We start from the raw sequence: 24,965 nt of genomic DNA, 5'->3' as shown, positions 1-24,965 counted from the left end.
TTAATTCATATAAAACAACAAAGAAGTTCAAATGAAAGAATTCAAAATTAACTCCTTTGAAGTTCTTAAATTAAAATATAAGCACTCGGCTATATCTTGTTAGTTAGCCATAGCCTTAAAAATTTTTTTTTTATTGTATTCTATTATAACTGACTGTTAAAATTTTAGCTTTGTTGCTGATAGTTTGGGGGAGGAAAAGTTATTCTTAATTCCTTTTCTCTAAAGAAGCTCAATTTTATTTTTATCGTTTTGAAGTGTTTTAAAAGATAAACTTTCAGGATAACACAATCTTCAGTAAGTGCCTCTTATGTAGCATACACAGTGTTAAGAAGCAGTTATAGAAAGTCACAAATGAAAGTCTCTGACCTCAAAGGCACTTACATCAGGGGAAACAAATTTTGATTACTAGTCAAATCAAAATATAGGTATTGACTGCAAAGTATTTGGGGGAGTGGGCTGCGGAACAGAACACTGGGAGATCATGAAAGGTCTCATTGAGGCGGTGGTGTTTGAGCTGAGTTGCTAAGGAAACCAGGGATTCTAAGAGGCAGCAATAAAGAGGGAGGGTTTTCCAGGAGGAGAAGGATAAGCTGCCCAAAGGCCCAGAGACGGAAGGTTAAGAAGAAAGCAACAAGATAGCAAGTAAGCCAGAGTGACTTAACCATGAACTGTGTGAAAGGGAATGATGGGTAGTAAGTCTGGAAGGTAGGTTTTATCTTTATTTATTTATATATTTTTGCATAATACATAGCTTTATTTTTTTTTCATTTTTAAATTGGTTAATTAAGAAAATTTTTCCATGATTCCATGACTCATGTTCTTTCCTTCTCTCCCTCCCACCCCTCTCCCATAGCCAATGCGCAATTCTAGTGGGTTTTACATGTGTCATTGATCAAGACCTATTTCCATATTATTAATATTTGCACTAAGGTGATCATTTAAAGTCTACATCCCCAATCATATCCCTGTTGACCTTTGTGATCAAGCAGTTGTTTTTCTTCTGTGTTTCTACTCCCACAGTTCTTTCTCTGGATGTGAATAGTGTTCTTTCTCTTAAGTCCCTCAGAATTGTCCTGGATCATTGCATTGCTGCTAGTAGAAGAAGTCCATTACAATCGATTGTACCACAGTGTATCAGTCTCTGTGTATAAGATTCTCCTGGATCTGCTCCTTTCTCTCAATTCCTGGAGGTCTTTCCAGTTCACATGGAATTCCTCCAGTTCATTATTCCTTTGAGTACAATAGTATTCCATCACCAACAGATACCATAATTTGTTCAGGCATTCCCCAACTGAAGGGCATCCCCTCATTTTCCAATTTTTTTCCAACTCAAAGAGTGCGGCTATAAATATTTTTGTACAAATCTTTTTCCTTTTGATCTCTTTGGGTTATAAACGCAGCAGTGATATGGCTGGATCAAAGGGCAGACGTTCTTTTAGTGCTCTTTGGGCATAGTTCCAAATTGTGGAAGGCAGGTTTTAAATACAAAACAGAGAAGCCTATATTTGCCATCATCATCATCATCATCACCTACATTTACAAAGTGCTTTCTATGTGCTAGGCACTGTGCTAATAAAGTACTTTAAAATTCTCTCATTTTATCCTTACAACAACTGGGCAAGGTAGATGTTATTATTATCCCCCTTTTCTAGATGAAAAAACTGAGACAAAAAGAGACGTGTCCAAGGTCAAGCAGTTAGTAAGTGTGAGGTCAGAACTGAACTCAGGTCTTCTGGAATCCAGGCCTGGTACTCTATCCCCGGACCATTCAGCTACCCACTACAGGCAATTAGGTGCAACTTGAGTTCCTTGACCAGAAGAGTGACATGTTGACAAAATAGTGTAGTGAAAAGAGCATGGAGTTTAGAATCATATGTCAGTGCAAATCTTGCCTCAGTTGTCTGCTTCCTTTGTGACCTTGGACAAGTAATGGCCTGTTGAGGCCTTATTTTCCCCATCTATAAAATGAGAGCTTGAGATTAGATGACCTTGTGTGTTATTTAGAACTTTTGGCCAGAGATAATGTCATCCCCATCTCCCTTAGTGGGGAGGGGAGATGAGTTACCCACACGTGACAATAAGTAACAAATCAAGAACAAAGGACTGCCCTTTGGGCAGTCCAAAATAGTGTTGAGGCTGCCATTTGTCCACTTGAATTAGAGGTGGACCTCCAGGAAGTGACAAAAGATGCTATCCTTCAAATATGATGGTAACTTCCTGTTGAGAGCAGTTGGCGCTTGAACTTGGTGTAGAAGGAGGTGAGACCTCAGGCAGCTTCCCTCTGAATTGTTACGTGGGTAAGTTAAGCTGACTTCCTTTCACCTACCTTGGCATTTCTAGAGTCTCTACCTCAAAGAGGCTTCTTTGCCTCTCTAATTGCTAAGGCCTTGTGGCTAGTAGCCTAGTTTAATTAATCTCTTAACTCTCACCTGGTCCAGACCTCTTGTATTCTGGACCAGAGTTTTTCTCTCTCTCTCTCTTTCCCTGCCTTCAACATTCCTAATTGTAAATAAACATCCATAAAAGCCATCCTGACTTGGGTCTATTTTTAATTATGGAATCAATCTAGATCTGATTGATTCCTGGCAACCACACCTTAAATATATAAATTTGACTCTTACATTTTGGAGACCATGAAGGGATCTCCTGACTAAAGCTTTTCCCTAGCTTGGCTAGCGTTTACTCTTCAAACAGGCCACATGGCCTATTTCAAAACTCAGGGGAAAAAAATTTGTCCCCATACATGCTAAGCCTGCTCAAGACTTGAACTTTGAACCCCTTATGCTTAGAGTAGAGCTTGGTTATTAGGACCTTGAATTGGACCAGAGGTGGATTTTAAAACCTCAGAACTGAATGGGTTTTATTTCTGTTTTAAAAAGACTCTGTATCTTACTGTATTTTGCTGATTAGTTTTGTGAATTAATTTTGTCATTTTTTTGTTGATTTTTCCGTTACACTGAATCAGTTTAAGTTAATGATGTTTTGGCTGCTAGATTAATTCTGTTTATGATTTTATTGTACTCCCAAATAATGAACAAATCTATTAGAACTGGTAAAAAATAGTTTTTTTGACTGTGTTACTTACAATCTGTTTCTCATATTGTATTTCCTTATTTCTTTAAGGTTTCATTTTTTTTTCCTATAAAAATACAATGCTGTTCTCTGTACCATTTATGAACATCTTACACATTTTAAAGTTGTAAATAGCCTTATGTATACTGGATTTGCCATCTCAACTATAGGATCACATGTCTCAAACTTTTATTCTACCTTGATAATTGTGTACAACCTTGGAGATTTTGATGACTTGAGAATTTAAATTATAATTTTGTGAGAGGTCTTTTAAATTGACTTCAGATGCCTAGTACCCTTCTGCATAAATAAGGTTTTTATACATTTATTTTAAAGAATTGTTGTCTTAAAGGATAAGGTTTTATATATTGTGAAGAATTGTTGTCATATATATATATATATATATATATATATATTTTTTTTTTTTACACAGGAAGCCAGAAGAGTTCCTGTATACATGATGTTAGTCTCTATGTTTTAGCCTGATTTTCTATCAGAAGGATCTAGGATTCCTGAGGATAATTTAGACCCAGAAGGTTTTTTTTGAAGTCAGATTTTTTTTTAGACTCTGCCCCACAATTGCTATGGAGGCAGTAACAGAGTTTGTTTAGAGTTGAATTTGTGACAAGTATACAATTTTTTTTAAGCATCATAGCAACTGATTATAATAATGGGTTGTTTACTATTGTTTTTAAATGTGTTATTAGAAATTATGGTACTTTATTTGAATGTGCATTATGAATCTGCTATTTTGTAAAACCCATTTACACTCACAGTTCATGCAAAAGCTTACCAAGAAATGGATCTCATTTTTGGGTAAAAAACCTTTCACTAGTTCTAAGCTATATATTTTTTTTTGATTTTTTTTAAACCCTTGTACTTCGGTGTATTGTCTCATAGGTGGAAGATTGGTAAGGGTGGGCAATGGGGGTCAAGTGACTTGCCCAGGGTCACACAGCTGGGAAGTGGCTGAGGCCGGGTTTGAACCTAGGACCTCCTGTCTCTAGGCCTGACTCTCACTCCACTGAGCTACCCAGCTGCCCCTTTTTTTTTTAATTTTTTAAAACATTCTTTTATTTTTCTTCCTTGCGTGTGCAATCCAATATGTGTTCTTTTCCCTCAAATTTTTATCCTTGAGAGCATTGCATTTTTTCCTTTAATTCTGAATTTTCTAATTGCTTTTCCTTTTAATTTTTTTAATTAGAGCAATTGATTTTTAATCCTTTTTTTAATTTTACAGTGATATAAACTTAATGCAAATATATATTTGCTATATTATTAATGCATACCTGAAAAGCCTGAGACTATGGTAACCTCCCAAATATTGATAAATTGGGACTGTGATTTAATGTCTTTCTGTCTGACTCCAGGAGAAGTGCTAAAAAGAGCCACGAGGTCATGGAGAGTGACTGAGAATCTGCAAAGTGCCAAGGAACAAAGGGCCATGCAGACCATGAATTGAAGAAGTTCTATGCCAATGCTGAAGGGCTTAAAAACTGGGGTTTGAGTTTTGGAGTTGCAGCTTTTCTAACACTTTAGAGGCTACACTTCCCCTTAACTTAAATTCCTAGTAAAACACCTAAGATTGGCTTTCATTTTGGCTCATTCCCTGAGAAGATGCAGACAAGTCAGACCAGGGAAAGACATTTCCTTTGCTCATACATTTAGTCCTGTTATTTCTCTTATATAGAGAATGGCAATTTTCTGTAGTCCTGGCCCTGAATGGGTAATTGCAAATTGCTTAAATCACTTTTATTGAGCCTTGATTGAAGGACCTGTTATAAGTTTATTTTTCCTTACATTTTGCACATTATTCACCAGTTAATTTTTTCTCCTTTATTTGAATTTTATTCTTTTTTTTTGTTGTTGTTATTTCTTTTGCCAATAGATTTCATACAACCCTGTGACTCAGCCATGCATCCTTAGCTGACCTGAGGTACCCTCTTCAGTGGAGAAATGCGTTACTTAGAATTTTCCTCAGGGGTGTGTGTGTTAAGTTTTTATAATCATAATGTCTATGTTAAAATCTATAATGTAAAAAAAAATTTAAGTCTTTTAGGAGTAATTTCAGGCGGGTAATGTATAATTCTCAGAAGGAAATGTATGTTTTATAATCTATAATGTAAAGTTTAAATTCTTTTGAGAGTAATTTCAGGATAAGAAAAATTGCCATCTCCCCAGAATCCAGACAACGAACCTGTTTGGTGAAGACACCATGAAGATGCCTAAAGAGCCTTTTCTGGATCATGAAGATCCAAATTGAACTTTAGGGTGCAGTTGATTTGAACTATGGGGAGGTGAATGAGTTGAATGCAATTGTTTTGAATGTACACTCTTATGCCAGTAGGGGACTGCCCCAAATTGGCTTTTTATCAATGTGACTAGTTTTTAAGTTCTTTTCTTTTATCCCCAATTTCCTGTAATTTAGAAGTTGACTATGTTTAGAAGATCCATTGAAAAAGACCAGTCTTTTTCACCAGATCTCAGGGGGGAAATGTGTTATTTGGAACTTTTGGGGGTTCCATTTAGAGGTATTTGGGGCTCATTTGAGCTTTTAAATGACAAACTTCCTGTGGACATTTGGGGGACTTTGAGACTACATTTTCCATGAGTCAACAGGTTTCCAGTTTTGGACATGGTGACGTCTCCAACGTAAAGCGCAGCTTAAATTCAGAGGTCTGGCTTAAGACAGGCTCTCTCTTTGGCAACGTGGTAAAGATGGGAGAAGGTATGGATTGGTGGGCAGTTTGAATAGATCTTAGCCAGGCACTTGGTCATTTTTATTCTACCAAGATGGGCCTAATTAAAATATTACTTTTCCTCTTAATATCAGCCTTTATTATTTTTAAATATAACACTTGTAAAGACTCTTCCAGCTTTAAATCTACAACCCGATGAGTAACATTTTGGCAAGCAGTTGGGGCCTGGCTTGAAGAGAGGCTATGTGGAGGGAGCAGGCCTTGGTGAGTGAATGAAGAGCAGGTCCATGCCAGGCAGAGCAGTGATCTCTGGAGGCTGGCATTAGCATGGTGCTCCCAGGGAACAACAGAACCCGAGAGCAGGGATTGGAGTGGGGCGGGAGGGGGGGGGGTTTAGAACAATATGTAAGGGAGGCAAGGGAAGTGGCATCTGCAGAGGAGGGGGTTTTCAATGCCAGGATAAAGTGTTGGCATTTTAACTTGGTGGCCACAAAGACTCCCTGAAGGCTTCCAAGTAGTGCAGTGAGTAAAAATTAACTTGGTGCCTTTAGGAAACTAAAGACCCAAAGCCAAGACTCAAAAGCATGGAGCAACATTACAAGTGACCCAGGCTGTAGGCTAGGGACTGTAAATTTTGGCTAGTCAACTTTGGTGCAACTATCTAAGCCATTCCAAAGAAAGGTTTACTTGAACTATTTGAGTCATAAAACTTTCTAGAAAAACTGGGAGAGAATAAAATAAAAACAAACATCTGCCAAGGAGTAACATTCAGGAAGCTATTTGTATAATTCTGACAGGGAAAAAAAATCAAATGAACATTAGTTATTTAAACATGTTTCACCTAGAAACCTTAAAGGATTGATATTCTATGATGTTTAAGTTGAGTTGGCAGGTTTGTCCAATGTTTTCATTTTACAGTTAAGGAAACTGAGGCCTAGGGAGGTGAAGTAGTTTGACCAACATCATGTAACTAGTAGAGAAAAAGATTTAGCATTGGAAACCAGTTTCATTGACTATAAATTCAAAGCTCTTTTTAGTGTTATGAAGTCATTAAGGCAAACAGTTAGAAATTTAGAGCTGGAAGAAACCAGAGATTCCATCTAGTCCAATTATTTTAAATATGAGAGAACTGAGGCCCAGAGAGTCTAACTGACTTGCCCAAAGTCACAAGAGTATTAATTGGCATAATAAGGCTTCATCCTCAGCTCCTGTTTCTAAATCCTGAGTTCTCTCCAGTTCTCCAGAAGAACATCAATCATCTCCAGTCATCATGACCCAAAGGAGGAACTACTAGACCAAATAAAACATCAGTTACTTTGAATCAAAATGAACCACTCATAATAATACAAAAATTCTGGGAAATGAAATCCTTTAATTTATCAAATAGGTATTTTCAGCCTAGTGAACCTTGATCTGACAAGTAAGTAAACTGTTTCTTCTATTTTATTCAGTTATTTGTTGAGGAAAGACTGCAATAATGATTAAAGGTTTTAAAGTTTAGTTTTAGAGAAAACATGAGAAAATGAGTGATCAGAACACTTCAATTATGGGAAGGGATACTGTAGTTTGGAGAAGATAAAAGAAATGTTATTGGGTTAGAGTGATAGGGTTTAGGTTCACTCTCAGAAGGCACCTTTGGGATGGGTGGGCACTTGGCAGCCTTCAGTCATGGTCTTTCTTCAATCTTTCTTTCTGGGTACTATGTTAAGCCTAGAATAGGCTACTATAGATATGAAATGTTGTCTTGTAAGAAAAAGGATAAATGAGTTAACACTTTCCAGAGGGGGTAAATGTCAAGGCATTTTGTTGTTAGGACAAATAAAGAGAAAGAACTCCACAGAAAAGTCACTTTGGTTCCCAAAATTTATGCTAATTCTATGTGGTTTTGGATGCAGTAACTCAAGTGTAGCTTTGTGACTAAGTCACATCTAGGGATGGTCATAGGATTATTGCTTTAACACTGGAAGGGCCTAGGAAGAGTCTTTGCCAACATTTGTTTGAATTTCAAAGGTATTCCTAGTGGAAGAAACAGTGGGGCCAGAGAAAATGGGAAGAAATAACTCTTCAGATCAGAATCTGAATAAAATCAAAGATCATCAAGAATCCTGTTCATGTTATACACTGAGATTGTAGTTTTGTTTTAGATTCTCCAAAACCAAAATGAGATATGAGAGAAGCAAAGAAAGAAGGCCATGAAAAATCCTGAAGGAGAGGGACAAAATGTATAGTTAAGGGATGGCAGCAACATTTTGTTATTGGCTATACCTACTTCTGATAAAGTGATATCCAAGTCATTAATTCTTCTTTTTCTTCATCATCATGATCTTTGTCAAAATAAACTATTTATGACATGTACAAATGAACACGCTGCTTATGCTGAGCATTGAATGCAGAAAACTACAGATGTTGATTGCCTGACTTCAAAAATCTTGGAATCAAAGACTGATACACTGATAATGACAAAGAAAGAGCCCAATAAAATGCTAACCCAAATGAATGAATGACTAGCATAGCAATTAATTACTATCCAAGTCAAGAGTGAGTTCATGATATGGAGGTTAGAATAGGATATTACATGAACAGGATAGAGAGGATGAAGGAATCTGGATTAATTTGGGAACTTAAAAATATACAGAAGTAGATGATCTTATGCGGTTCTTGATATTTTCCAGACATGCTGCCACGCTTCTTTCTATTCAGAGCCTCTTGGAGCATAACTATCACATCAGAGACCATTTCAGGGTTACATGTTTACCCTTGCGACAAAACAGACTAGCACGGTGATAAAGAACACTAAGAAAGGTATGCTTTTTGTCTAAAGAAGGCAGTTACTGGCAAGAAAAACCACTAATTTAAAATTTCTGAGGCAGTCCCCATATTTTACACTACAAATTAATGAATCATATTTACCATTATGGAATGATATAAGGAGCTAAACACAAGAGTCATAAAAACTGTTTCTGTAAAACTGGGTTCTATTTACATTATTAGAACTTTCCAGTTCAAATAGTAAGTAAAATGAATTTCAACACTATGTTTTCACTGTGCATTTGAATGTATATTATGAACTGTTTGTATAGTCTTAATTCATAGTTTAAAATTAAACTGAATTATGACAGCAGTTTATAAATATGTCCACTCCATGAATTTCCACTGATGAAATGCACTCTCTCTCATTAAATGGCTGTGTTACAGCATTTTCTACTTCTGTCTTTTGGAAAATAAATTTATATGCCCTATTCTAAGTAGCTGAGTTTGGCTGGGGGAAGAAAAGGGGAGTTGAAATAGGCATTTTCAATTTCTAAAATGGAATGAATTTTGGTTTAGGAAATTACTTTGAAATCAGAGTGATGACTCCTGAAGAATCAATGATAAATGAAAATGTGGCATTTTAAGACTCATCTAAAATTTTTGAGAAAGAAACAAATTGAGATTAATAAATCTATATGCTAATGGTCTGGAAAACTGGCCTAAACATTAAATATAATTTCGGAAGATATAAAATGAAAGACCTTTCCAAGGATTATTTTTAGCTTAATTGCTTTCATTTTAAACATTTCTATGCCTTTCCATTTTCATGAAAGTAGTGGTGAGATTCTTTTCTTTCTTTCTTCTTTCTTTTTTTTTTTTTTAACAAAACTAGATTCAACTTAGGGTCAGCCAATTATAATATTCTGCATAACATATAAATATTTTTAAGAATGTGGAGCTATTTTCACACCTAACATCAAAGAAAAATAAACATTTTTTTTAATCCTAATCTAGTGGCGGTTTACTTATTGCTATTTCCTGGGGGTTGTGAGAGGAGAAGGAAAGGAGGGAAGATGGGAAGGGGGGAGGGAGAAAGACAGGGGAGAACAAGAGAGTGAGAAAGACATACACACACACACACACACACACACACACACACACACACACACACACACACACACACAGAGAGAGAGGAGACTGACTTTGCTGCTGTCTTTGCTTTCTGTATGCTATAAAATTTCCTGCTTTCAGACCTGTCATCCTGTTGGAGGAGCAGCAGCAGCTCGGCCCACTGTACTGTGGGAACTGTTATGACATGCCTGTTACCATGGTTACCACAGCAAGTGGGGGAGAGGTGCCTGTCAGAGACCAATTTACCTCTCCAGACGGGCACTGCCACCAAAGGGGGGACATGGTGCCCATAAATCTTAGCAGGGACAGAAACTGTAGCAATAATAGGCAAAACAACATTATTCTAAACATGAACTACCTCAATGAAAAACACCAGGCCAAAAAAAAATTCCAACTCCAATGTGGTTATATTGAGATATCTAAGTAATGCTCCTTCATGTCATCAAGCCATACAAACAGGCAAACCCACAGGCTTTAATCTGTTATTTAAAGTGCACAGCTGAATGGGACATAGAATTATTACATATTCTTCCATGAAGTGAGTTCTAAATTGTGGTAGTAAAGTTCTCAAATATATTTTAACCTACTTGAATTAGAAAGATATATACATATATGTGTGTGTATGTATGTATATGTATATATATACATATATGTGTATGTATATATATATATATATATATATATACATGACATATCTGATAATCAGGAGAATATATAAAACTGATTATTTCTTTCCCCCCTGAGATTAATATAGGAGCAACTTCCTTATTTGCATTAATAAAAATATTTTGAAAATATGGCTGCTTAAAAAATAGAATTTTAATGCTATAGCAATTACCTAAAGATTAGAACAGAACTGAAATAATTAAGAATTCTGGGTCATAATGGGATCTAGAAGTAAGTTTTCTCCTTCTTTGGCTTGATATCTTTAACAAAGGGAATTCTAAAGATTTTCTCAAAATAAGTGCTTAATTTTTTAAGCTGTCTGAAAATTTAGCTTTTAAAATATTTTATAGTGCTTTTTTGTAGCAAAATGAGAAATGTAATTTTCACTCAATAAAATAATTCACAGATTTACATAAAGAGAAATAAAACTTTTAAGATGATTTACTTTCAATACAGAGGGAATTCTGAGGAAAGACCTGAGTTAAAATATAAAAAAATATTCCTGAGTGTCCTACGTCTTACACTTATTTTTTAAATATAGTAACTTATCTATTTTAGTAGCTGCCAATGGGACCTAACAAATAATTATGGCTGACAGAACATTTACACATCCCACTTGTATCCAGTGAGAACAGAGCTACGACTCCAGAAGCATATTAACATATGAACCATGGCCGGCTCTGCTCTGCCTCTTTACGTCATCTCTGCTTGGAAACAGCCAGTTCACTGTTGATTATTCCAGGACCTTCTAGACCCACCCCTAGAGAGAGCTTTGAAAACAGCATTCTATATGTGATTATAGAAGACACTGATGGTGCTCAGTACCTGGGGATTGGAGCCATCGAATCCTTCCTCAGATATTATTCTCTGGATGAAGTGAAGAAGCTTCGTGTAGCCATGGTTTAGAGCACTGTAAAAAGAAGCTCATGCTGTATAAATGAGTTGATTCTATAGCACATACACAAAAGTAAATTAAAATTTTAGGTAAACATTAAGTTCTTGAGCTTAAACGAGTTAAGCATTTAGGTAAAAGATGTAAAGGAATAAAGTTATACTTGTGAAGATCCTAAATATAAATGAAGATATTCAGAGAACAAATTGCAATTGCCTCATGTTAACTAGTTCAGTGCCCCTGATATATTGGGAAAGGTAAAAATCTGTAGAGACCAAGATGGCTTAATTATGTCAGGCTCAGTTACCTCCTAGAAAATTAATGATTTAATGAAGCAACCTAAAAGATGAAACCACCATAGCATTTCAGGAGTAATCATAGATAATTAACACGTAGTTAATGAACTGCTATGCCAAGTACACCTGATCAATGTCCTGATCACCTGAGCTCATCTTCTAGCAGTTTTAATTTTCTCACAACAACCTGCTATAATAATAGTAATTAAATAACTTGATCTTTTAGCATGAATGAAGAAAAATAGGTACAGTCTCTAGTGAATTTAATATTTGCTCCTTTCTTTTCATATATATGTGCATATACACACATACACACACACATATGACAATCAGGATAGTAAATTCTTGGCATCCAGTCTAAAATTACCTAAATTAAAAATATTTCACTCACAAACATGGAAACTTTGCCTATTACTGTTAACTTTTCAAAGCACTTTATAAGCATTGTGAAGACTAAGATAATGAGTTATGGAACACGGCTCTTCCATATGCACTTAAGATTTGCTCAGGTAGTTCTGTGGTCTAGCACTCCAGGGATAGGAATGTATTTACTTTATGGTGAAAACCATACAGCAATCACCATCCTAGACAGAAGAAATGCTTCAAAGACAAACTATTTTTAAAAGCAGTGAACACAAATGGTAGAAGCTAGCCAATATAATCAACAGACTGAACTGGTGTGAGGCAATTGGAAGCTGGGTAGCTCAGTACACATATTTGAACAACTATAAAAAAGGTGGTTATTGTTGATTAACATTTGGCTAATCTTCCACAGCTAGAAATACAGAAAAATGTGGAATAAAGCCAAATATTTGCCTCTACTTAATGTAAAAAGAGTAGTTAAGAATGAAAACATATTCATTTATCGCTCTGTTAAGAGAAAATTAAAACTGAAATAAAGGTATCCAGAGGTAGTAGTAGCAGCTACCATTTTCCAAAATGGAGGCTATAATTGCAGACAAAGTGGAAAGGATAATACCTACTTTCTGCTTGCTTTGCAAGTGGAGGAAATATCTCCACTGGGAGGAAATATTACAAAAGGGACAATGACTTTATGTATTAAGATGTGTCTCTATACTGGTTACCTTAGTTGACTATGCCACTGTTCTAATGTTCAATTCCCCTATTGGCCAGTGAATTTTGCAAAGGAGGGGGAAAAAACTCAAACTATTTCTAGGATGCAGATTATATCTTAATCCCAATCAATCATTTTGTGACTTAAAATTCTGGTCAAACTGAGTCAAGGGTAGGGGGCAGCTGGGTGGCTCAGTGGACTGAGAGCCAGGCCTAGAGATGGGAGGTCCTAGGTTCAAATCTGGCCTCAGACACTTCCCAGCTGTGTGACCCTGGGCAAGTCACTTAACCCCCATTGCCTAGCCCTTACCACTCTTCTGCCTTGGAGCCAATACACAGTATTGACTCCAAGATGGAAGGTAAGGGTTTAAAAAAAAAACAAAAAAAACTTGAGTCAAGGTAACAAAATATGAAATACTTAAGGATTCCTTCCACCACTGAAGAAATAGCACAGAATTCAAGACCCACTTGATGGTGGTTCATTAGTACTTCAGATATTTATGAGGCAAAGTCTCTTAAGGCTTTTCCTCATATATAAAAGGTGGGTTGGGAGTCAAAGTTCTCTTAAGTAGTCAGTTTATTATATTCTTTTTATTTCTGTGGATAAAAATTAGGTGTGATATCATGTCTTTTTATCCTAGAATACTGTATCACATAAAACACTCACACACAATATCTGTGGCTCCTGCCACAATCATTCATTCTTAAGTAGATTCAATTCAATTCAGCATCTAAAGTAGATTCGTTTCAATTTTAAAAGCATTAATTAAGTGTCAGGCACTGAGGATACAAAGAAACAGAAGAGGTCTTATACTCAAGGAGCTGAGCTGTAGGAAGGGAATGGGAGAAGCATTTAACATAAGTACAGATACCTCCATACAAGATAATTTGAGAAAAAATGCTCTAAATCACTATTGATTAGAGACATGCAAATCAAAACAATTCTGAAGTATCACCTCTGTGTTACTGGAAATGTTGGGGTCCTTAAACTACATTTCCCATGAGTCCACTGGGTTCCTGTTGTTAAGTGATGACATAAACAGGAGGATAAAATTGAGTGGCTGAACTTGCATTTCCTCTTGGCTTGGTTGGCTTCTTATCCACCATGGGGAGAGGATGTAACAGTGTGTGTCTTTTAAACAGACTAAGTCAGAATGCTATGTGGCTTCATTTTCTAACAGCTACTAATATATCTTAAAAAACCCATAATAATTATAAAGTTATCCTTTTTATATTAATTTCATTTCTTACATTGATGGCAACCAGAAGTTTTGGAAAAGAACTCTCAGTTTTTTAAGACAGCCTAAATAAATTTAGCCATGCTGCTGCTGATAGTTCCAGCTGCTTATTTCTGCCACTTCTATTCCTGATCTTCCTGATCCTGATCCTTCACTCACAGGCTGCCCGTCCAACTCTTCACTGGAACCTGAGCTCCTTTGCTGCTATTCCCTATCCCAGATGGTGCCTGGAGATCCTGGTCCTTCCTGTTGCCACTATTGCTTGGAGCCAATCTCCAGAGGCTTGGGAAGTATAAATCGCCTTTTTTCATTGTGCACAGCTAAGAGTTTCTTTGCTGCCTGCCTTGGAAGCCCGGATATTTCCTCTTACACAATAATTAGCCTCCTAAAAGGGCTTTTACCTGAGGACAGCTTCTAACTCTTCCCCTCCCCTTCCCCTCCACATAGGTTTTCGAGCCTGAGGTTTTTCTAGTCCTGGTTAGGTCTCCATGCTCTGTCTGTGGGGGAGGGGAACTATATAAAATCAGGAACCCAAAAAGAGCTCCTGCATGCATGATATTTTAGCTCTTTATTTTAATTTACTCTCCCATCAGAAGGATCTAAAATTCTTGGTTATATTTTAGACCCCCAAAAGTTTTTCTATCAGCTTTTTGTCTTTTTTTGGTTTTTTTACCCTAGGCTCTGCCCACATTTGGATGGAGGGAGTAATAGATTTTGTTAAAAATATCTCGGCCAAGGTTGAATGATTTGCTGAATTTGTGACAAGTATACATTTTTAAATACCACACAACAAGTGGCTACATAGAAACTCATGTGAATCCTATATAATGATGGGTTTGTTTGCTATTATCAAATGTGCTATTGTAATTTTGGGGAATTTTGGTACTTTATTTGAATGTGCATTATAGATCTGCTATTTTGTAAAAGCCATTTGCACTCACAGTAATTCATGGCAAAGTTTAAAAGGAAATGGATCTCATTTTTGGTTGAGAAAACTTTGTGTTCTACTACAGTGTATCACTAATTCTAAGTTATATATTTTTGATTTTTAAAACATTCTTCATTTCTTTCCTTTGTATGTGCAATACAGTATTTGAGTTTCTTTTTTCCCCTCATTTTTTAGTTGAACACATTATCAATATTAATCCTTTTTTGATTTTGCAGTAATATAAGTTTTATATAAATATATATTTTTATTATAATATTAATGCATACCCAAAAAGCCTTAGACTATGGTAACATGCCATTTATTGATAAATGCTATGAGACTGTGATTAATGATTCTGTCTGATTCCAGGAGAAGGGAAAAAAAAGAATCACTATAGAGTGCAAAGAAGCACAAGGTCAAGGAGACCAATCAATCCCAATGGGATTGATGAATGCCTAGGAGTACAAGGTCAAAAAAAGGCCATACTGATCCAGGTAGGATTGATGGAATTTTCTAACACCAACACTAAGGATTTGAACCTAGTGTTTGGAGTTTGAGATTGGGACTGTTGTGACATATGTTAGAGGTCAGGTCTCTGAGCCACATCCTAGTCAAGTACAAAAGGTTGGCTATCATTCTGGCTCTCCCTATCCCTGAAAATGAAGGCAAATCAGACCAGGGAAAGACACAAAATTCTAGTTCTTTTTCTTTCTCTTATAAGTGTGGCAACTTCCTGTAGTCATGGCTACTAAATGGGTAAGTGCACAATTGCTTAAATCACTTTAACTGGATCTCGATTCAAGGGCCTGTTAAAAGTTTATTTTTCCTTTACTTACATTTTGCACATAAGTCTTTGACATTTTATATTTCATCCACAAGTTATTTTTCTTTTATTTGGAATTTTTGATGTTTTTTATTTCTTTTGCCAATTGATTCATATACCCCCATAATTCAGCTATTTAACCTTTGCTGATCTGGGTGTTTGTCTCTATCCTCTTCAGAGGGGAATGTGTTATTAATTCTCCTCACAGGGGTATGTGTGCATTATAATCTATAATGTAAAGTTTAAATTCTTTTGAGGATAAGAATTTTGCTACCTCCCCAGAATCCAGACAATGAACCTGTTTGGAGAAGGCACCATGAAGATGCTTGAAAAACCTACACTGCATCAAGAAGATCCACAGTGAACTCTGGGGTGCAGTTGACTGAACTGTGGGAGGTTGAATGCATTTGTTTTGAATGTACACTCTATGTCAAAGGGGACTGCCCCCTAATTGGCTTTTTTGTCAATGTGCCTAGCAATCATTTGTTTTGTCCCATTTTCTTTTTATTCCCAAATTTTTGTAATTTAAAAGTTGGCTATATTTATAAGATCCATCAGGAAGACTAGTCTTCCTCCAGATCTCAGGGAGAAATGTGTTATTGGAAATTTTGGAGCCCTTGAAATACATTTCCCATGAGCCCACTGGCTTCCTATTGTTACGTGATGATGTAGACAGTTACATGATGATGTAGACAGGAGTATAAAATTGAGTGGCTGGACTTGCACTTCCTCTTGGCTCGGTTGGCTTCTGATCCACCATGGGGAGAGGAGGTAACAGTGCGCAGCTTTTAAACTGACTAAGCCAGAATGCCATGTGGCTTCTTTTTCTGATGGCTACTAATAAATCTTAAGAAAAGCCCATAATAATTTTAAAGTTATCCTCTTCATATTAATTTTATTTCTTATACCTCACACCCATGAGATTGATCGATATAAGGGAAAAGGAAAATTATAAATGTTGGAGGTGATGTGAAAAACCTAGGACAGTAACATTTATAATTTTCCTTTGAGATAAAATACTCTAAATCATTATTGATTAGAGAAAGATAGATTAAAGCAACTCTAAAGTAACACATCAGACCTATCAGAAATGACAAATGTTGGAGTAGATGAGGAATTAGGTAATCTAATGAACTGTTGGTAATACAATGAACTTCTCCAACCATTCTGGAAAACAATTTGGAACTAAGCCCAAAGAGCTATAAAACTGTCCCCTTTGACCCAGCAATACTATTATTTGGTCTCTCTCCCAAAGAGATCAAAGACTTACACATTCAGAAATATTTATAGCAGCTCTTTTAGTGGTGGAAAATAATTGGAAAGTGAGAGAATGCTCATAAGTTGGAGAATGTCTGAAAAAGTTGTGGCATATGACTGTGATGGGGTACTACTGTGCTATAAGGAATGGTGAAGGTGGTGTGGTTTCAGAAAAACATGACAAGCCCTGAAATGAACTGATACAAAGTGAAGTGAGAAGAACTAGGAGATTATTGTGCACAGTGTTAAGATAGTTTTTAATTATTTCTCTCTTTTTTATATTCAAGAGGAAAAGGAATAATAAGATTTTTTTAGTAAGAGACCCCCTGCTGAACAGGTTGTCAGTTGGTGACCCTCTGCTGTGCAGTTTGGCAGTTGGAGAACCCCCTGTTGTGCTGCATTGGCAATTGGTGACAGAAGAGTGTGGCTGAGTGTGGTTTTTAAGTTGCAGACCATTGGAAAGTGCTTTTGTCTCTGGGTCTCTTGGGAAGAGGTTGTGCTGCTAGCAATCTCTCCAGTTGGAGACAGAGAACTGAATTAAGGTCTTAATAGCCTTATTGATTATTGATTAACTTGGGTAGATAAGGTAGATAGATAGAGGTTATATTATTAGATAAGAGAGAGTAGTGAGAGTAGACAAGGGCTTTGGTCTAGCAGAAGATACTGCCCTCTGAAGCAGAAAGATGCAGGGTTTTCTAGAAAAATTTAGTTAGGATTGGGATCTTGGATATAGTTATAATATATTATAAGATTACTTTCACTTTCGTCCTTCCTATTTCCTATCCGTATTTCCTAATAATAAACTAAATGTTTGTGTTTAATAAATTGCGCACTGGCTTTTGATCAAATTCCCTCCCCCCCAAATTTAACCCTTCACAGTCAGGAGTTTGATTAATCTATTGATCTTCTGTTCTTTCCAATACTAGGAAAAGGATAGGCGTGTAACCATGGTGTTCAGTATCATGGTATGGATAGTGAAGGAGGTAGTGCCTCATTACTTCAGAGAACTCCCAATACCTGGGACTTTCACTGAGATTTTAAATCTCACAGTTTTGGTTATTCTCTGGTTATAACTGCTTATGGGAATATTTGTTCTATCGGGATTGTTTCTAAGATACTCTCTGTATTAAGTATTTAGTTTAATACTTACTAAGAAAAGGAAACAACTGAAAGAGAGATTAATGGAGACTAAAGTGCATATCTTGAGGTTTGCATCTCTAAAATCACTAACACTACTGCCCACCAAACGGAAACTATCTCCAAAGTTGAAGATAGTATCTCTCAATTGACTAAAACTATAACCCAACAAAATGAAACTATCTCTAAAGTTGCTCAACTTGAAGATAGTATCTTCCAAATGGTTAAAACTATTTCCAAACAAAGTCAAACTATCTCTGAACAAATAGAAATTATTGCTCAGTTTACTAAACCTGCCTCTCTTACTGTTTTTAATTCCCCTACCAAAGCACCTAAAAATTAAAAGCCCAAAGAAAGAAAATACAGTTATTAGGCACCACAAAACATTTACCCCCAGGATATGGAGGGATTTAAGCACAGCATCCCTTCTTTTGAGGAGGATCCCTAGTAGTTATTAAAAAGCTTGAAACAATATGCAGGCAATTTGATCCAACTTGGATTGACTTTGAATATCTTCTAGATGAGTTACTAACTAAAAAGGAAAAGGATAAAATTATTAAGCTTACTGATGATGAGGAGGGTACAATACTCTGGCTGGAGGTTGACCCACTTTGGGACTTTAACGATCCCCATGACTATGCAATATTATGTCGAGGTAGGGAGGCAGTACTTAATGCAATGATACAATGTTCAGATACACCTGGTACCTGGACAAAGTTTGAAAAGCTTAAGTAAGAAATAGGAGAAAATCCTTCATAGTTCATGGACAAACTCATAGAACTGGGAGGAAGATGCATAGACATTAACTTAACAAGAGAAAGAGACATTAGACAATTGAGAAGGCAGTTTGTAACAAACAGTTGCAAAGAAGTCAAGGACTATTTTAAAACCAGTTGCCCTAACTGGATGAATACGGACCTTGATGAATTAAGGAGAATGGCAGTTTCTGTTTAAAATGGGCATGAAATGAAAGATGCCAATGATAGTGATTTAGTGGAGCCATTAAGAAAGGAGATAAAAGCACTAAAGGGAAAAATTTCAAGGCTTGGGTTAGCTCTTGCTCCTGTGTGAGAATATACAACCCAAAGAGAATATACAAACCAGAGGCCAATATGCTACTTGTGTGGAAAAAGTGGACACCTGATGTGTCAGCAGAACCTAGAATCAAATATTCAGCAATTTTAACAATAATGGTGGGAACTTTAAGAATAACTATTCTAGAAATAATAATAACAACAGAAACAATTTCTGTAATAGCAATTTTGGAAATTATGGGAATAAACAATAACCAAACTGAGGCAAATGACTTGTTACAATATAACTACAATGGAGCATGTCCATGTAATAGCCAAACTGTAACTCCTCCTCAATGAGAGGAATCTCAGAGAGGTACACATGGTCCTTTATGAAGGTATGCCAGGGGAAAAAGGACTTTGCAATCAAATAGTGAAACATGTGATTTCCCAGACCCAAATATAATTTCAACAATTATCCCAGTCCATTTTCCTTAGATAGCAATGAACCACATTGTAACATGGTTCTTTGCTCCAAATGATATAAAAAAATTTAACATTGTTTTTTGTTTGTATTTAACACTAATTTCCAGAGTTTTATTTTATGATATAGGAACTATAGGTGAAATGTAAAGACTCTTACAGATGATACAGTTTATATAAGAATTTTAAGTGCACTGCAGGAAATCAACTGGCCTAGGAAGGTCCATTTCAGACACCTGCCATTGAAAATTATTAGCTGCATGCATCAAGGACAAGACTACAGATATAAATGGACACTTTTTAAGGACATTAAAATTCAAGAAGAAGACTACATATGGACAATTGGACAATATTTACAAGAACTGGATTACTACAAGGACTACAACAAATGGACATTATTTTAAGGATACTGTACTTTGTGTTTAGATCAGTGATGGGCAAACTACAGCCCGCAGGCCAGATGCACCCCGCTGAAATGTTCTATCTGCCTTACAACATTATTCCTAATCTGATGAATATAATGAGTAGTATACAGTACAATGAAACTTTGAAAGAGTTGCCTTAGAAACAGATTGACAGATGAACATTTCCTTTCCTTTGGCCCCCACTTTAAAAAGTTTGCCCATCACTGGTTTAGATAAAAGGCTTCTCAAACAAAAAGGTCTGAAACGGAATGTAATGGGTAAGAGTATAATTCATGTTATGCTATTCTTTATGTTATGTTATAAGATTTATTAGTTCTATGTAGAAATAATTAATATAATAATACTTTTATAGTTATAGAAAAGTTATAGATATAATATACTTTAAAAGAAAGGGTTAAAATTAACTAAATGATGAGTAAATGGTAAAGTATTGTAAATATTGAGATTAGATCCAAAATGGTAAAGTGTTATAAGTGTTGATCAAGATCCACCCTCAGGGGGGCTATATTAGATGTATAAATGTATGTATTGAGATTAGATCCACCTCAGGGGGGATATATTAGATGTATAGATATGATGTGCATTGACTTTTGATCAAATTCCTGCTCCCCAAAGTTTAACCCTTCACAATAGCAACAACAATGTTTTAATGATGATCAATTGTGAAAGACTTGGCTAATCTGATTAATATAATGATCCAAGATAATTTCAAAGGACTCATGATAAAAAATTGCTATCTACCTGTAGAGAAAGAACTGATGAATTTGAAGTATAAATTAAAGCATAATTTTCTCATTTTATCTTCTTGCTTTTTTATATAAATATGGCTAATATGGAAATTTTTTTTAGGTTTTCACATGTTTGGTTACTTTCTTTCATAGTGAGTGGGAGAGGTAGTTGGAGGAAGGGAAAGAATTTGGAACTCAAAACTGTGCTACTGAAATTTTGGAGTCTCTGAACTAAATTTCCTGTGAGCCCACTGGCTGCCTGTGGAAGTTTAGGGGTCTTTGAACTACATTTCTAATGAGCACACTGGCTTCCTGTCTTGTGTAATGACATAGACAATTATGTAATGACGTATACAAGATAAAATCAAGTGCCAGGTCTGGCACTATCTCTTTTCCTTCTGGAACAGCATGGCAGTGGCAGGTAATGGCAGATCCTTAAAACTGACTTAGCTAACATGGCACATGGCTTCGTTTTTCTAATAGCTACCAATAAATCTTTTAAAACTACAATATTTTTTAATCTATCCTTTTATATTCATTTTATCTTTTACAAAATTGAAAAAGAAAAGAATGCTAAAAATAAATAAGTAAAAAAAAATTTTAAGAGAAAAAAGGAAATGATCAGTAAGCTTGGAGGTAGGGATGGAAGCAAAGTCGCAAGAAAAATGAGAGGTAAAAAATTGGAGCAGTGAATGGAGACACATTTTTAAAGAGTTATTAAAATTATTTTATTTCCCAGAAAGTGTTTCCAATACTTCTGGTGTGAGAACAGCAATGACCATATGCTTTCTCACTTCAATGTTGTAGCTCTGTTAAAAAGTACAACATTTTCTTAAGTAGGTTAACTTTGAGTAATAAATATTTCCATTTACAAAATTAGATTAAAAAGAAAGACATATAAATTTAAATTGTATTAATAATAGATATAAAATTCCTCCTTCTCTTTTTGTATTCATGTTAAACCAGTAAAACAAAGACGAGGCAGAAAGATCTCTTGAGTGCAATAGTGGTTAGGTAAATGTAATGAGGAATTTTAGTATTACTTTCTATGAATTCATAGAAAACCATTAATGACTGGTGGCAGTATTTTTTATGGCACTTTTTAATGGCACATCGATATTCACTGTGTGACAGGGCTATTTGTAGCCACCCTGAAGCAGGTTGCAATACATTGCCAAAGGATGACATGTATTATATAATACATTGAGGGTTTCTAGAAGAGAAAATTGGCAAATGGATAGTCTTAGGGCTTCAGTGGTATCATGAATCTAAATGTTAAAAGAAGCTGAGGTAAAAGCAGAATGGGCTACAACCTGTAATGGTAGAAGGGAGAGCCATATCTATGAGATAATGATACTGGCAAAGTACAGAAGCAAAAAACAAAAACAAAAAAACGGTACTCAAGCAAATTCAGCTATATATGTAACTATTTTAAATAAAAACTCAAAAACACTAAAGGACAATATCATTCCAGGGGCACAATTTTCAAGATTTGTCTCGGGAACACAATATCTTTCCCCAAATACTTTATTGAATCTTTTGATAGTAAATTACTATATATAATTTAACTTATATTTTGAATTACATTCAATCTGAATTATGAAGAAAAATGTTATTAATAGCAATAATAATTAATATTTATATAGATTTGATCTTCACAACAACCCTGAGAGGTAGGTGATATCATTATTCCCATTGTACAGATGATGAAACAGAGGCAAAGAGATGTGACTTGCCCAGAGTTACATAGCTAGTAAATATATGAAGCTCCATCTAAAAACAGGTCTTTCTGATTCTATTCCCAGTACATTCATTGCTTAGCCCCACCCACCACTTCTAAGTATTAATTAAACCCAAGTGCACCAAATGCCTTTTTTTTTTTTTAAACACTTTACTTTCTGTCTTAGAATCAATACTAAGTGTCATTTCAAAGGCAGAAGAATGGTAAAGGCTAGACAATGGGGATTAAGTGACTTGTCCGTGGTCACAAAGTTAATGTCTGAGGTCACATTTGAACTCAGGACTTCCCATCTTTAGGCTTAGATCTCTATCCAATGAGCCACGTACCTGCCCTATGCAACAGATTTATAAAACACACACACACACACACACACACACACACACACACACACACACACACACACATTCTTACTTCCCTGGAAGTACTTTTAAGAATATTTATTTGCTCAGAAAAAATAAAATATCTTATATTTTAAACTGTTATTTTAATTTTTACTTTGCTACTAACACTTTTTAAGTTGAAAAGAGTTAAAATCTATTCTTTATTCTTTTTTGTACAGTAGGCTAGTAACTGACAAAGTAGGAATTACTAAGAAGGTATCCTGGTTACAAACAAGACACTGACTTCCTCACTGATAGTTTCTAAGCATTTAACACAGGTTAGGTTATCAAAGGTATGACAAATAAGCCTATTATCTGTAAGCAGGCCCCATTAGGAAAGACAGTTTAAATAGTTTAAGCTGAATTTACCTAGAAATCCGTGTTCTACATAAATATAGCTTCATCTAAGTTTCCTTAAGGTACATACAGAAAGCCAACAACTAACAGTCAATGGGTTGGCCAACAAGCATTTATTAATCACTTACCATGTGTGACAGGCTATGCTAAATACTGGACAAATAACATTAAGCAAAGGCAGCCTAGGCTTGATTACTATACTATTCAATAACTTTTAAAGGGTAATAATATATCTCAAGGGCCTACAGATAAAATATGGAACCAGAACATCTGTAGAGAGGGGTTAAAAGATACAGAGCTGCTGAGTCTTCAAGGATACCTTTAAACTTTCTTAGATTAAAAAAGAAAAGCAAACTCAGGCACTAATGTACATGCTACAAAGAGGGGAATGTAATACATACCAGGTGCTTAGCTGAATTTCTATCTTTAAATTATTAGACACAAATGACCTAAAGAAACTTCTAAGTGAGTGTATTTTCCTTTTTAATTATAAGACCACAGAGTTTTTTTTTTGTTGTTGTTGTTTTTTTTTTGTTTTTTTTTTTTTTGGAGAATATATGTCTCCTTCAAGAAAAGATCCAGCTTTACTTTAAAAATAGTTTGGTCACTCATGTTTACCAAGGATAACAGAAGTTTCTAGTATAAAACAGCAATCCAATTTTGTGTATGTAAAATAAAAACTAAGACAAAGTACTTTGTGGTTACAAAGCCCTTAACTCCAACTTCATATAAGCTTCTTGAAAGCAGAAGCCATTTTTGTATCCCCAATTCCCAAAACAGCGATCTGGCATTTGTTGAATGAACAATATGTTGAATTTAACTCATTAATCATTAATTCATTCATTTTTAAAACCCTTATCATCTGTCTTAGAATCAATACTGTGTATTGGTTCCAAGGTAGAAGAATGAAAAGGCAATGGGGGTTAACTGACTTGCCCAGGGTTACATAGCTAGGAAGCTGTCTGGGGTCATATTTGAACCCAAGATCTTCCATTTCCAGGCCTGGTTCTCTATCCACTGAGCCACCTGGATGTCTCCATTCATTCACTTTTAAGCACAGATACTTTCGAAATTCTATTTGAATGAATGTTTATTACTGTGTAATAGAATTAACTGATTTTAGTCTAAAGGTTTCATAATAATCTTGTAAAAATATAGTATTATATATAGTATTGGAGTATGCCCATTTTATAGATGTAAAGGAACACAGACCCAGAGAAGTCAGATGACTTGTTTAAGAACACATAGCTATTGAATGGTGAAGGGAGGGCTACAACTTAAGACAATACTCTTTCCACTAAATTATCTCATAGAAATTAAGATGGAAGTGAAAAATACATAACCCCTTAAAGGCTTATAAAAAGACTTATCAGAGATCTAAATAGTGTCATTCATGTCAGCTTCCACAAACAAAGCAAAAGAAAACTATGTAATGAGTGGGGAAGGCTGCAAAAAAGACTCAGGATGAAACATTTATGGCAAAAACAAAATGTCTCTTGTTCAATGGCCCATCCAAGAAAAGTTAAATCAGCATGTTTTTTGCCTTTTTTTTTTTTAATAAAAGATTGCCTGGACACATTAAATTGACTGGTCTAATTCTAGGTAAATATGGTTAAAAACATGATGAGGGCAGGGATTTCACTCATCATAAGTAGATAAGAAATCTCAGTGAAAGGGCAACAATGACAAACAGATATCACCATTTCATCAGCACAGATGAAACACATAATTATTACTATCTATATACAATACACTATATACTATATATAATATTTACATTATATCTATATTGCATAGGGGCACCTAGGTGGTGCAGTGGATTGAGCACCAGGCCTAGAGTCAGGAAGACTCACCTTTGAGTTCAAATCTGGTTT

At 35.5% G+C, this 24,965-nt stretch overlaps 1 protein-coding gene across 1 annotated transcript in view; it reads right to left on the bottom strand.

Moving 5' to 3' along the window:
* Nucleotides 1–24,965, bottom strand: part of ELP4 (elongator acetyltransferase complex subunit 4) — a 289,442-nt gene that overhangs the window by 169,106 nt on the left and 95,371 nt on the right. Inside the window, exon 6 of the mRNA XM_044682145.1 lies at nucleotides 11,145–11,229. Coding sequence (XP_044538080.1) covers nucleotides 11,145–11,229 — 85 coding nt within the window. The remainder of the gene's footprint in view (nucleotides 1–11,144; nucleotides 11,230–24,965) is intronic.

Source organism: Gracilinanus agilis, chromosome 6 (genome assembly GCF_016433145.1).
Source record: "Gracilinanus agilis isolate LMUSP501 chromosome 6, AgileGrace, whole genome shotgun sequence".
In the NCBI taxonomy this organism is placed as follows: Eukaryota; Metazoa; Chordata; class Mammalia; order Didelphimorphia; family Didelphidae; genus Gracilinanus; species Gracilinanus agilis.
The sequence above is the reverse complement of the archived record's forward strand: the minus strand, read 5'-3'. Positions and strand labels throughout refer to the sequence as shown.